This window comes from Lepidochelys kempii, chromosome 24 (genome assembly GCF_965140285.1).
Source record: "Lepidochelys kempii isolate rLepKem1 chromosome 24, rLepKem1.hap1, whole genome shotgun sequence".
NCBI classification, from domain to species: Eukaryota; Metazoa; Chordata; order Testudines; family Cheloniidae; genus Lepidochelys; species Lepidochelys kempii.
Window position 1 is genome coordinate 1,801,681 of NC_136403.1, and position 13,965 is coordinate 1,815,645.

Here is a 13,965-nt window from a genome sequence, read left to right on the forward strand (position 1 = left end):
CGCGCAGCCAATAGCCGGGCGGCTTGTTGGAGGGTGCGCAGCGCAGGCCGGCGGCGTCTCCTCTCCACAGCGGCGGCTTCCATTGTTCGGGTTCAGCGGGCGCCATGAGGTGAGGGGCGGCCAGGCTCGGGTCCCCGCAAGCCCCGGCGGAGGGATCCCGCCGGCTGCAGCCCATGGGCGGGGGGCCCCGGAGAGGGGGGGCTGGATCCTGGGGGGAAGGGAGCGGGGGGGGGGGCTGGATCCTGAGGGAGATGCTCGGGGGGGGGCTGGATCCTTGGGGGAAGGGAGCGGCAGGGGGCTGGATCCTGAGGGAGATGCTCGGGGGGGGGGCTGGATCCTGAGGGAGATGCTCGGGGGGGGGGCTGGATCCTTGGGGGAAGGGAGCGGCAGGGGGCTGGATCCTGAGGGAGATGCTCGGGCTGAACCCGGGTGGGGAGGGGGGTTGCTGGGGGGAGGGGGCTGGATCCTGGGGATGCCTCAGGGAGATGCTCGTGGAGGGGGCTGGATCCTGAGGGAGATGCTCGGGGGGGAGGAGCGGGCTGAACCCGGGTGGGGAGGGGATTGCTGGGGGGAGGGGGCTGGATCCTTGGGGGAAGGGAGCGGCAGGGGGCTGGATCCTGAGGGAGATGCTCGGGGTGGGGGGCCTGGATCCTGGGGCTGCCTGAGGGAGATGCTTAGTGGGGGGAAAGGGTTGCTGGGGGGAGGGGGCTGGATCCAGGGGTTGCCCCCATGGGGAGTTTATGGGTAGGACCAGTGGGGGAGTTGCCCCCATGGAGTGGGTGGGGGGGCAGTTCCTCTCCCAAAGCGGGGCTGCCCCCCTGGGGCGGGGTCTGCGGGCCCCTCGCCCTGCTGACGTGGGGCTGTCATCTTTCCCCAGGGGTGATCGAGGCCGTGGCCGTGGCGGGCGTTTTGGCTCCAGGGGCGGCCCTGGCAGCGGGTAAGTGCCGCTCTCTGTGTGAAGGGGGGGCTCTTGGAACCAGCTCCGGGGATGGCGGGGGGCTGGGTTGGCAGCTGTGAGCATCGGCGTCCAGAAATCTGGTGTCCCCCTCCAGCGGGGAGGTGTGGCGGGTCCTCGCCCTTGGGCCTGCTGGCTCTTCATGCTGTACAGGCAAACTACCCAGCCACTTCTGGATTGGTGGCCGACCGCCAACTTGTTGCAAACCAGTAGGAGGTAGAGGGAAAGAGGAGCTTTGTCCATACGCTATGAAGCAAAACCCCCTAATCTTCCTGACACTATGATCCTGTGTGTGGATGAGACCTCTAAGTACATACTGCACAGGCTAGAGCTGTCCTAAAGCTTATTAAGAGCTTTGCTTAGGTGGGATGCCTTCTAAACTGCTAAACACTTGATTGGCAACCCCTCGGTTCAAACAGTGTTCTCTAGTAATACTGCTGCATAGTTGCTGGTGAATCTTGGATGGCCCCATTCTCTGCTATGGCAAGAGTCTAAACCAATGTATTAAACTGTGTTCAACCTCCTGTCTCCCAGGTAAAAAGGAATTTCAGCTTGTCCAACAGGGTAAGAAGTCCTCCCATGAGAGGCTGGGAAGAAGGGTTTACTTTTGTTTAGAACACCCTCCCAACCGGGGTGCAGGATTTGATGGACTAGTGATTCTGTATGGTGTCTGCCCCATTATCACCTAGCAGTGAGTGGTTAACGTTGTCATAAGAACTCATCTTTGGCTTTTTCTTTTTTTAGGTTCAGGCCCTTTGTGCCACACATCCCCTTTGACTTCTATGTGGTGAGTAACCTGGCTTGGTTTAAGGCAGTCCATGGTATTGGCTGTATAAACCAGGTGTAGGAATGTTGTATTGCAATTATATTCTTGGTTTAAAAATAAACTTGATTTAAGGTGTGTCTTCACAGCATAGTTAGCCCACTTGAGTTAACTGCACTTGGGCTAGTCTACCTTAATAGCCCTAGTGAGACTGAGAGCAGCCACACTTCAAAACATTCAGTTACCCAGAGTGATTGGATTAGCTGCTGATGAGTTGTTTTATAATTTGAGCTGTATTATCCCCACTGCACTTAACCATTCATGGGCTAGCTGGGAGCTGAAACCACACCACATAATTTGAGCTGGACACTCCTGTGTGTGGACAAGAATCAAGTTAGGGGTAACTTGAGCAAACTGCTGTGAAGACACACCCATAAAGTTCCCAGTACAAACCATGCAGGCTGTGGCATCTAATAGCTTAACTGCTAGTAGTCCAATATGAGACGGAGTTTGCTGAAAGCCAGAACTGCTGTTCGATTTTTGGCTAATTCTGAAGTAATCAAAGGGACCATAAGTGGCAAGTGTGTCTGTCAGGGTGTGGCAAATGGCAGTGGAGACACAAGGTGAAGGATAAACAGACTGGGGAGGGCTGGTTCTTATCATGACATACGGCCCACCAGTTAAGATCCAAACAGGGGAGAAAATATCTTTTCCCAACTCTGCTGCCTGTAGTCCAAACAAAGCATGAGTTACCTTGGCCAAGTTCCCAGAAGAAATCAGTGTATCCTCCAGACTCCTTCCCAGTCTTGGCCCTTCTCAGGATTAACAGGACTGCTTCATCTGCCTCCATCCCTTTTATTGGGGAGGTTTCCTCTTCCTTACAGCTGTTTCTATCCTCTCTTGAATGCCTCTGCAGTAAAGATACACAGGTGGGGTCCTTGCCAAGGAGAAGGGATTAATGGTTTCCTTGCCTTCAAAGGTTGGGCTGTACACCCTGTCACAACAGTTACAAGGTTTGGATATATGTAAACAGGTACCCTTGTTCGGAGCTCAGGTACAGCAGCTGATGCGGTTTCCTTTTTTGCCTCCTTTTAATAAGGCTTTTCAGGATGGATCCTTCAGAATTTTTTTAATCCAGCCTCTCTCAACTCTCTTTTCATAGCTTTTGGTTCCCAAGCAGCTCTATGTAGAACACATGCTTTGTGGTGTTCGTGCACCAGTTCTAGTGGTTCTGTTGTTTGAGCCCCAGTGAAGACATGTAGGCAGGACTGAAGGTTTCCGTGCTCCACTGAAAATGAAATGCCCAACTTGGCTGCTACAGTGTAACAGCCATTAGCAGAAGGAAACACTTTGAAGTGACTAATGGATGTAAACAGTGGAGTTAAATGGAATAATCGTATTTTCTTGTTGGTAAATGAGACACTCTGAAGACCTTGTCTCATTGGCACGACACCAGTCTGATGTCTGTTTACTCCCGTTTCAGTGTGAAATGGCCTTCCCTCGTGTGAAACCTGCCCCAGACGAGACGGCGTTCAGTGAAGCCTTGCTGAAGAGAAACCAGGATCTGGCTCCCAATTCTGCTGAACAGGTTAATAAAACATGCATGCTGGGTGCTTGCCATTGGAAACATGTCAGAGTTCAAGGTGTTGCCAGGTTGCTTTTAGTAGAGCATTGACTTTGTTACTGTTGTAATGAGTACAAGAAATGATCCTCATATAAAGGGAGGGCTAGCTCCCTAGCCTGTTTCCTCTAACCCCAACTTGGGAGATGCATCTCCCGGGGTGGGTATTGTAGTCTGCAGTAGGATGATGGTGAGGGAAAATGCAACATTATTTGGAAAGTGGCTTCTAAACATACTTGAACTAACCTGTCTGTTACATCCCTTGTACTGGGGTTGTCTAAGTCGTATCCTTCCAAAGCTTGTGTATTTAGCTTGGTGTTTCCAGATTCCAGTCTGTTGCTGCCACAACCACTTTCTCTGATTCCTTTTCAGGCTTCCATTCTTTCTCTGGTGACTAAAATAAACAACGTGATCGACAACCTGATTGTAGCACCAGGAACTTTCGAAGTGGTGAGTCAGACGAGTTTGTTTGGAGAATGTATCCAGCAAGATGAGCCGGCAGATCAAGGAGACTGTCATGTTCTGATTGAGTTGCTCCTGCTTCAGTACAAGATCAGAATATTAGAGGCATAACTGATATTAAACTGGTTTTCTTCTGTCTGATTAAAGAGTCCATCTCACCTCTGGAGGGTGGGGTGCATAAGGGGACCAAGCAAGTAGAGGAGTTGTTATTAACTCTTGGTTTGCTCCCACAAACCAGCAAATCGAAGAAGTCCGCCAAGTGGGGTCCTACAAGAAGGGCACCATGACAACGGGGCACAACGTGGCTGATCTGGTAGTGATCCTGAAAATCTTGCCCACATGTAAGTATTGGCTTCTCCTCTGCGGCTGATTGGGAGTGGTGGCCAGAATGAACGTGACTCTGTATTCCATTTCTCTCTCTAGTGGAAGCTGTTGCTGCCTTGGGAAACAAAGTGGTGGAAAGCCTGAGAGCACAGGATCCTACTGAAGGTCAGTAACTTAACTTGCAGCATGAAGGGGACGCAGGTGAGCAGGATAAGCAATGACACTGATGCCCTCTGATAAATAGGGAGATGCTCCCTGTGGCTGGGGCTCCTTCATGCACAAACCAGTGCAAAGCTGAGACAGCTAAGAGAAATCCAGTGTAATGTCGAGGCTGAGACCAGCCTCCATGCTTCTATTTGCCCTCTGTGTCTTGGGCTCAGCTGTGTGGGGTCTCACGACCCCTTCTGAGTAACTGTCTTGCTCTCTTTCTCCCTCAGTCCTGACCATGTTAACCAACGAGACTGGCTTTGAGATTAGCTCTGCTGATGCCACGGTGAAGATCCTCATTACCACCGTGCCCCCCAACCTTCGCAAGCTGGACCCAGAGCTCCACTGTAAGGAAACCTCTCAGAACTTATTTGGCTGCTTAGTTAGTGTGAAGGGATGGGGAGCTTCTATTTGTCCACTGCAGAACCACCCTGTTTACCCAGAGACCTGCTGGAGGATTTTTTTTGCGGGGGGGGGTTACAGCTTGCTTGATTCTGTGCCCCACAGCAGTGACAATCCAGAGCATGTTTACAGGAGCAAGGGGAGGAGCTTGCTTTACTGTGGGCTGACTCTCCTCAAATGTTCTGAATCAAACTCTGCCTGTCTCTCCTCTTCCAGTGGATATCAAAGTGCTGCAGAGTGCTCTGGCTGCCATCCGACACGCTCGCTGGTTTGAAGAGAACGCTTCTCAGTCCACGTACGTTTCTTTGCAGCTGGGAGGCCTTACTGACCTAGCCTTCTCTGTTTGCAGTGAACAGGCAGTTTCCCCTTTGGGGAAGGGGCTTTCATCACCAGTCCCATACTCCTTGAGGTAGCGATGTGCCGGAGCCCTGTCTAGCCAGACAGGGATATAACACCGGAGATCAAGCCCAGCTCTAATACTGCAGGGACATAGCAGTCTGCCTTCACTTGGATCCACCCAGGCCACCACCCCATACCTGCACGCGCAGGGGCATTTGCCTCCCCTGCTCCTGCATAGCCAACCCTTTCTAACGAAGTGTTAGCTAGCAGAGTAACTGGTAGAGGAAAAGCTTTGGGTTCTTCCAGAGCTGATGCCGGGCAGAGGTGCAGTGTGTGGGCCCAGGCCCCGAAAGCAGCCCCATCCCGAATATTCTAGACAGGCCTTGGCAGCCAGCAAGAGGTCTGAGCCCTGTGAAACCCTCTGAGCATTGTCCTTTAAAACATTGTCTTCCAGGGTGAAAGTCTTAATCCGATTGCTGAAGGACTTGAGAATCCGATTCCCTGGCTTCGAACCCCTCACTCCATGGATCCTCGACCTTCTGGTATGTGAGTGGAAGGGGGCTTTGATCTAAAAGGCACAGTTTCCATACAGACACTTTCACCCTGATCTGCTCTGCTACTGTGACTTCCCTGGCCAACGTTCGGAGGGATATGGTGGGTCTGCAGCCTCAGCCCCTGAATCCCAGCGGCAGCTCAAGTAGTCAAGTCCCACAGATTTTGTTGCTTCCTGCAGGAACAGGAGCTTTAAAACTGATCTTTCATAAACACTCCCTTGTGTCTAACAACTTCCTTCCTTTACCTTCAGGGACACTATGCTGTGATGAACAACCCTACCAGGCAGCCCTTGGCTCTCAACGTCGCATACAGGTATGTGTGCCGCAGATAAAGTGAATGTCAGCTTGGAAATCTCGCCTCTGCTGCTGGTGCTTTGGGCTCTGGTTTCTCCAGACTGTTTCATGCTGCGGGAACACCCTTGTCACTTCTTCAGAACCTCCTGAAACGAGCAGTTCGCTGCTGTGTGTATCCAGTTGCGGCATTGGCCAGTACCATCAACACAGGACTTCTTACCTTGAGCTCTCAGGTCTAAATCCTTTCAAATATGGTGACAAAGCAAACTCACGGCCTGTTGAGAACACCTTGAGTTGCTGCCACACACACACTTACGCCATGTTAGGAGTGTGTTACCTTGGACCACTTTCCTTAGAGCCTAGTGCTAAACTTATTCCATGCCACTCTGGCTACTCACGCCATGGCTCAGCGAGACAATTGTGGCAAATATGCTGGGGATTAGTGTCTAATGTGTAGAACTGAGTTGCTAAACACCTGACTGCCCTACAGGCGCTGCCTTCAGATCCTGGCAGCTGGGCTGTTCCTCCCTGGATCTGTTGGGATCACCGATCCCTGCGAGAGTGGAAACTTCAGAGTCCATACAGTCATGACCCTCGAACAACAGGTGAACTAATCTTTGTGCATGCAGCCTCCCTGAGGCTGGGGTTGTGGGAATATCCTGGCCCCATGGCCTTCTGTAAAGGGGCAAATCTCCAAGAGACCTGAAGCTAGTGCGCTAGTGGGTTTTCTGGCTGCGTTTATCCCCTCAGGCTAGTTCAGCTGCCACCTATGGGCTTCCAGCCTGGGGCTCAACCCTTCCTGTCACTGGGGTTAGATCAGGAGGGTGGTGTGACCCTAGGTGCAGCGTGAAAGAGGGTTTAGGACCCCTGAGGCAGTAGTCCGGGAAGCTGCCACTTCCACCAGTCTTGGTGGTGGGACGCAGTTCGTAGGCAGGAGCATGCCTCGCTGAGTAAAATCAAAGACCAGCAGAGTCAAAGTCTTAATTCAAATTAAACTGTAAGAGGGAAGAGCAAACAAAAGTCTTCATATCGCCCCGTCCTGGGGAGAGGACAGCCAAGCCATAGCCCTGTACGTGTACACACACACAGCGCTGCCGCTGTCAAGTTGGCTTCAGAGTAGCAGCCACGTTGGTCTGTACTCGCAAAAAGAAAAAGACTTGTGGCACCTTAGAGACTAACAAATTTATTTGAGCATAAGCTACAGCTCACTTCATCGGATGCATTCAAGTAGGTTACCCCAGCTGAGCTGCTACAGCATGTTCCCTCTGCATGGGGCAGTAAGATCAGGCTCCTATGGCTAAAACAAGGCCACGCTGAGAGTGCGTGATGCACTACTGGAAAGCTACTGCCTCTTTCCCAGGAGCCTGTAACGCAGGCCATCTCATGGGCTGAGCCAAATGCTCTAATGCCTGGATGATGTATCTGATATACAACACCAGCAAGAGAGCTAGTCAGAAAGGCTCAACTCCCCAATGTGGGGGGACTCATTCTCTACTCCCCTGTCATAGGACATGGTGTGTTACACGGCACAGACGCTCGTCCGAATCCTCTCGCATGGAGGTTACAGGAAGATTCTTGGACAAGAGGGGGATGCCAGCTGTAAGTAGGGGCTTGGTGGCTTGTGACTGCTGGTCAGCATGGCTAGGAAGTGCTGGGGCTTTATTTGGAGACGCCGCAGGGAGGATGTGGAAGGCTGAAGACTTAAGGAAATGCTGGTGGGGGTGGGGGCTTACCTGAGCGTATGGCAGAAGAGACCAATCCCATATGGCTTGACTTGGTCAGACTCTGCAAATCAAGCATGCAGGCAAACCCAGCCAGTGACCTGACAAGTATATGCCTGGTCCCTGCATGGTGGAGGCTGTTGCTAGACCTTGGGAGCAGCCTCTTGCCTTGAAACCTGACAGCTTACCCTTGAGGAAAGAAGGGGGCAAATGTAAGGGGCTTGCTGATGCCACTTGGTAAGTGTAAGTCACTAGGGGTCTGCTCTCAGCTTCCTGTAACAGCTGCAGCGGGAGGAGAAATGGCAGGGGGCTCTGGGTTACTGCAACTGGTCCCCCTCTTTGTTACTGGACTGTTCTGAGGAATGCTCTGGGGTTAGGGTATTGGCGATCTTACGCTGGCACGCCCCTGCGCTGCCTGCTGACATGACTTCTTCTGTTTGCTTTGCAGACCTGGCCTCTGAAATGTCCACTTGGGATGGGGTGATAGTCACCCCTTCAGAGAAGGCTTATGAGAAGCCTCCGGAGAAGAAGGAAGGGGAGGAGGAAGAGGAGAATCAAGAAGAAACAGCTGCAGGAGAGGAGGAGGAGAGCATGGAGACTCAGGAGTGACCTGCCCAGGTAAAGACAGCCAGGTGGTGTCAGTCTGAGGCTGCCCACACCAGATGTATTTGGGGGGCACTTCCACCTGGAACTCAAGGGTCTCAGCCTGGTTCCAGTGTCTGGGGCTGCACCATCCCCATCCCCCTTCTAAAATACCTGAGACCATAAGTGGAAACTAACAGTCCAACTTGGTGCTGCTTGCACATATCTAAGCCAGCTCAGGTGGCTTACCTGCAGTATTTGAGTCTAACACTGTAGGGAAGTCCCTAAGCTTAAACTGGCTGTGATGCAGGACGATCAGGCACTTCTCTCTGCTTGGCTAGTGAGCCACAGTTAATGTGATCAGGCCAGCTCCCTGGGAATTGGGTAATCATATGGGAAAGAGGTGATAGAAGCTTATCTCCGCGGCTGTAACTCACTGGAGACAGCCAGCTGCTGCTCTCTTACATTAGTGAGATCTTGCCCCTCTCGGGCAGGGGCAGAGCAAGACTCCTTTCTGCACCTGAGCACTCTGCAAAGGCTGGCACAAGCTCCTGCATCACCTGCATTCTTGGCTCTTGTAGTTTGACCCTCACCTGTAAAGCATCCTGCTGGCCGAAGCACCTGAAGAATCTCGTCCAGGTCCTCAACTACCTGCCCCGTTGAACGACGTGAACAGTCCTTTGTATTCTGTCTTGGTTTTTATAGGTTATGTTAAAATGGTTCCTCCTTTTAAGCACCTCTCCGCTCTAATTTGTGTGTGGGCAAACAACCTTCTCCCCTCCCCAGTCGGAGGCTTGTGTAAAGGGGGGCATTCCAGATCTTGGAGGAGCTGAAACTGGTCCATCCATCCACTCAAGAGCCACATTTCACCACTGCGGGCTTTGGGAAAGCAGCCTGCCCACCTAGTGCTGGATCTCCATGGCTGCAGCCAGCATGAAAAGACGCTTAGAGGGATGTGACAGTCCTGAGTCACTCTGTACTTGGCATGGCTTTTGCTTTCCTCTAGAGCAGGGGTGGCCAAACTGTGGTTCACGTGACTCTTTTACAGTTGAAATGGGGCTTGTGGAGCTCCCCATGCCTTCCCCCATTCTCCACCTACCAGACTTAGAGGGGGAGCTCCAGACCTCTGCCTTGCAGCGGGGTGGTGGGGTAGGGGGTTTGGGGCTTCAGGAGGAGTGGGGCTGAAGCATTGAGCCCTGGCAGGCAGGCCCCAGCTCTTGAACTTCTCAGGATTGTTGTATGCAGCTTGGAGGGTCAGTAAGTTTGGCCACCTGGCTCTAGAGAATGCTGTGTCTGTCAAAGCCGTGCCCTCCCCCAGCCTCTCGGTTCCCCCGGGTGGGAGAGGACAGTCTGTACAGCAGGACATGACCACCCAGCTCTAGCGGAGGAGCCCTCCTCAGATCACTCACCATTTGTAAGCACGAGGCAGTTTATTACTGTACCCCCTACAAGACTAGCAATACATTGTACAGGGGTCCCTCCACTCTATGAATGGTGCTCCTATTAGTACAAGCCACCTGTATGGACCTTGGGGGCAGCTGGGCTGATACCGTGAAAGAGGCACTTGCAGGTGCTGCCTACCTCCCCCAACCCCAGTGGATGACAAAGAAAGCATCAGTGCCAGCAAAGGGCCACCTGCCCAGCTTGCTGAGGTCTCCCTGAAAGCAGCAGGAGCAGCTCTCTTCCCCCCTCCCACACCCAGCTGTGCATCTCTCCCATGCTGTCCCCCCAGTATCTTCAGCCCTGCATGTAAGATGGTAGACCAGTTCCTGCAGGGCCAGATACTCTCACCCCCCCACTCATAGTACCAGTTCTAGAATCCATTTGGCAGAAGTCACAAAGCACCAGCCTGCCCAGCCAGGTTCTCCCCACGCTTCACTTGCTGGGGGTAGCCGCCTGATGCCTCCAGGATGGCCTTCCTGCGGGCAGTCTCCTTGGCCACATTATGATTGAGTCTCCTCAGCCGTTCCTGCATGGGGGGGGAGGTAATGCTCATGTAGCAGCGTGCCCCTGGTCAGTTGCCTAAGCCAAGGAAACGCTGCCTCTCTTCCCCTGTAGCCCTGGCCAGACCCACAGCTGCATGAGTGTGTGAAGTCTCCTACTCCCTTTGAAATGGATTCCTTCCTATACGCAGGCTCTGGAGGGTATCACCCTCTATACTTCCTAGCACACATGGGCTAGTGACCCAGGCTGATAACCAGGAGCCAGGGATTCTCTCAGAACGTGGAGCTGCTCATTTCTATCTTTAAATAGCTACCTCTGGGGGACTGAAAGTACTGGTCAATTCCCAAAAGGCAGCTCTCAGTGCAGTACCCGGGGCTCTGGGGCAGGGCCAAGGACAAGGAGATGCTCCCCCCACTCAGTAATCCTCAGAGAGTAGCAGTGGGGCTGTTCAGGCAGGAGAAGCAAACGAATTCTGCGGGGGGGCCCCAAGGAGGCGATGACGGTAACTCGTGCTCCATCAAGATGCCACACCAAGAGGTGTCCCCAAGGCCTGTGGATGCCATCCTGCGCCAGCCAGGCAGGCTCACAGCCGAGCGCGTGGTAGAGCCTGGAGCAGCTTTTGGGAGAAGGCAGTGCAACTCTCAGCCCCTCCATATCAGCCGGGGGTGGGGGGTGCCTGAAGCAGACTCCAGGCTGACCCTCCAACGTCCCCTGTGGCAGCTGGATCAGTTCAGAGTCCCTCAACAGCTTGGGGGTTTGTTCTCAGACTCTCTCGCACCTGCAGAGCCCAGCAGGGTCCCACGTACCCACCTGGGCATTCTGCAGGATATTGTTGACCAGCACAACTCGGCGGCGGGCATTCAGCAGCTTCTTCACGTATGGGTCCAAGTCGAGCGCAACCTTCTGGTCCTCGTTGATCCTGCAAAGCTCTGAGGGAAGGGATACTGAACTGCCAGTGGGAACCCCCCGTCCCCAAACCCCACCTGAATCAGCCCCACACGGAACACAGCAGGCCCTTCCTGCTACTTCACAGCCAGAGAATGGCCCTGCTAAGCCAAATCCGGGCCCAGGGCAGGACTGGCCCTGCAATCGGTTTCCCCGGGCTACAGCCAGCCAGCTTGAGCAATGGGGCTCCCAGCCAGCGGGGCTTCCCTAGGGAAGCGTGCCCCCTGTCCAACACCTGTTGCCATTAGTTACCTTCCCTGACATTCAGCCTGGCTTCCTGTGTTCGGTGCCACCCCGCACTGCGTTTCTGCTTCCCCTACGTGCCCCACTCTGGCCAAACCACCCCCCCTTGGGGATTGCACCCCCTTCAGGCCGCTCAGCCAGCACCGAACCCAGCGGGACACGCCCGTTGCCCAGCCAGCCCCACTGCTGTTCCCTGGGCACCGGGCTGGGTGCTGCCCTGTGGCCTCACCTGTGGCCAGGTTATCGATGTGCTCCCGAAGCTCCACCTGGCTCTCCCTGGGGAAGCACAAAGGCAATCAGTCAGCGCTGCTCCCGAGAGGGGGCTGCCCCCCTGGCCCCGGTCCACCAAAGGGGAGCCAGAAACAACCTCCCAGTGAGGCCTGCACAGACCCATCCCTGGGGAGCCTCTGGGTGACCCCCAGCCTGGGCAACACCCCCAGCACCAGGCTCAGCCCCTGGGCCCCCAACACCATCCGGCACTGAGCTCAGCCCCGCTGATGGGGTGAGATCCCAGCTGTGGCTAGCCTACCCTCAGCCCCCGCCCCGGGCCCCAGCCCTCTGCCCCCCCAGGCACCTCCCTTCATCCAACCCCTCCCCGCCCCCCAGGCACCCCCCGTCATCCAGCCCCCCAACCCCTCCCCTCCCCTCATCCAGCCTCCCGCCCCCCCAGGCACCTCCCTTCATCCAACCCCTCCCCACCCCCCAGGCACGCCCCGTCATCCAACCCCCCAACCCCTCCCCTCCCCTCATCCAGCCCCCCAGGCACCTCCCATCATCCAGCCCCCCAACCCCTCCCTCCTCCCCGTACCTCTCCCCTCCTGGCCCCAGGCACCTCCCCTCATCCAGCCCCCCCACATCCCCCCAGGCACCTCCCCTCATCCAGCCCCCCAACCCCTCCCTCCCTCCCTCCTCTCCCCCACACCTCTCCCCTCCCTGGCCCCAGCCCCCTCGCGCCCCCCCAGGCACCTCCCGTCATCCAACCCCTCCCCTCCCCTCATCCAGCCCCTCCCGCCCCCCCAGGCACCTCCCATCATCCAGCCCCCCAACCCCTCCCTCCTCCCCGTACCTCTCCCCTCCTGGCCCCAGGCACCTCCCCTCATCCAGCCCCCCAACCCCTCCCTCCCTCCTCTCCCCCACACCTCTCCCCTCCCTGGCCCCAGCCCCCTCGCGCCCCCCCAGGCACCTTCCATCATCCAACCCCTCCCCTCCCCTCCCCTCATCCAGCCCCTCCCGCCCCCCCAGGCACCTCCCTTCATCCAACCCCTCCCCACCCCCCAGGCACCCCCCGTCATCCAGCCCCCCCAGGCACCTCCCTCCCTCCTCTCCCCCACACCTCTCCCCTCCCTGGCCCCAGCCTCCTCCCGCTCCCCCAGGCACCTCCCCTCATCCAGCGCCCCCGCGCCCCCCGGCCGCCCCCCCCAAGAGGCACCTGACGGCGTGCACGTGCGCGTCGAGCTGGCGCGCGGCCGGGCGCAGGAATTCCAGCAGCCCCTCGGCGAAGAGGTCGCGCGCCCCGGGCCCCGGGGTCCCCGCGCCAGGCCCCAGCAGCGCCGCCATCGCCCCGCCCCGCCCGCCGCCGCGCAGCCTGCCGGGAAGCGGCGTGCCCGCGCAGAGCCCGCCGGGAAATGCAGTCCCGGGGCTGTGTCCCCGTCGCCAAGGCCTCTGGGAAATGTAGTTCCCCAGGGGGCAGAACTCACAGCCCAGATACTCCTCAGTCATGGGGGGCGGAGGGGGGGCGACCCCCGCAGCCAGAGCCAGCGCTGCCCCCCTGGGTAGGAGCTCCCCCCGCCCCCCAGTGCAGCGCTGAGCACACAGGGCATCCTCCCCAGGCCCCCCTGGGGTTCCCTACCAGGTTTCCCTACTGGCGGGGGGGGGCGGCATTAGCCCCCCGGGGCCCAGGGCAGAAAGCCGAAGCCAAGCCCCTGAGCAGCTTAGCATGGCCCCGGGGCCCCCTTAGGGCTGCCGACTTTCTACCAGAATGAAACCGAACACCCCTGCCCCGCCCCGCCCCCAAGGCCCCCCGTCACTAACTCTCCCCCCCCTCACTTTCACTGGGCTGGGGCAGGGGGCGAGGGCTCCGGCTGGGAGTGTGGGCCCTGGGGTGGGGCCAGGGAGGAGGGGTTTGGAGTGGAGGAGGGGGCTCAGGAGGTTTGGGTGCTGGATCATAGCTGGGGTTGGGATGTGGGTGTTCGGGGTGCGGGCCCCAGCTAGGCAGTACTTACTTCAGGCAGTTCCTGGTGGGCGACACAGTGGAGCTGAGGCAGGCTCCCTGCCTGCCCTGGTTCCCCACGGTTCCTGGAAGCGGCCGGCACGTCCAGCTCCTAGGCATAGGTGCAGCCAGGAGGCTCTGCGCACTGCCCTTGCCCGCAGGCACCGCCCCCACAGTGCTGATTGGCCGTGTTCCCGGCCAATGGGAGCTGCGCAACCAGCACTCAGGGCGGGGTCAGCGCACAGACCCCCGTGGCTGCCCCTGGACCTAGGAGCCGGACATGCTGTCCGCTTCTGGGAAACGCTCACAGGCATGGAGCCTGCCTTAGGCCTGCTGCGCTGCCAACTGGACTTTTAACGGCCCGCTGGCAACCCTAGGCCCCCTGCTTGCTACCTCCTAA

At 56.7% G+C, this 13,965-nt stretch overlaps 2 protein-coding genes across 2 annotated transcripts; one reads left to right on the top strand and one right to left on the bottom strand.

The window, feature by feature from the left end:
- On the top strand, positions 1-8,957 carry ILF2 (interleukin enhancer binding factor 2). Its single transcript, XM_078850509.1, has 15 exons — positions 1-109; positions 878-937; positions 1,700-1,742; positions 3,202-3,306; positions 3,712-3,789; positions 4,040-4,142; positions 4,225-4,290; positions 4,563-4,679; positions 4,951-5,029; positions 5,528-5,615; positions 5,879-5,940; positions 6,412-6,526; positions 7,430-7,520; positions 8,091-8,260; positions 8,806-8,957. Exons 1-14 carry the CDS (start codon positions 105-107, stop codon positions 8,249-8,251), a joined length of 1,173 nt encoding a protein of 390 aa, XP_078706635.1. The 5' UTR covers positions 1-104; the 3' UTR covers positions 8,252-8,260; positions 8,806-8,957.
- A 678-nt stretch (positions 8,958-9,635) lies between these two features.
- Positions 9,636-12,949, bottom strand: SNAPIN (SNAP associated protein). The gene is made up of 4 exons (XM_078850510.1): positions 12,786-12,949; positions 11,586-11,632; positions 10,979-11,097; positions 9,636-10,193 (listed from the first exon to the last, which is right to left on the bottom strand). Exons 1-4 carry the CDS (start codon positions 12,911-12,913, stop codon positions 10,059-10,061), a joined length of 429 nt encoding a protein of 142 aa, XP_078706636.1. The 5' UTR covers positions 12,914-12,949; the 3' UTR covers positions 9,636-10,058.
- Between the last annotated feature and the right edge of the window lie 1,016 nt (positions 12,950-13,965).

Coding starts and splice junctions, on each gene's coding strand:
- ILF2 (XM_078850509.1), top strand. Junction 938..1,699: donor AGGGGCGGCCCTGGCAGCGG/GTAAGTGCCGCT, acceptor TTCTTTTTTTAG/GTTCAGGCCCTTTGTGCCAC. Junction 3,307..3,711: donor CTCCCAATTCTGCTGAACAG/GTTAATAAAACA, acceptor ATTCCTTTTCAG/GCTTCCATTCTTTCTCTGGT.
- SNAPIN (XM_078850510.1), bottom strand. CDS start 12,913: ATGGCGGCGCTGCTGGGGCCTGGCGCGGGGACCCCGGGGCCCGGGGCG. Junction 11,633..12,785: donor GCGCACGTGCACGCCGTCAG/GTGCCTCTTGGG, acceptor GTGCTTCCCCAG/GGAGAGCCAGGTGGAGCTTC. Junction 10,194..10,978: donor ATATCCTGCAGAATGCCCAG/GTGGGTACGTGG, acceptor CCCCCCATGCAG/GAACGGCTGAGGAGACTCAA.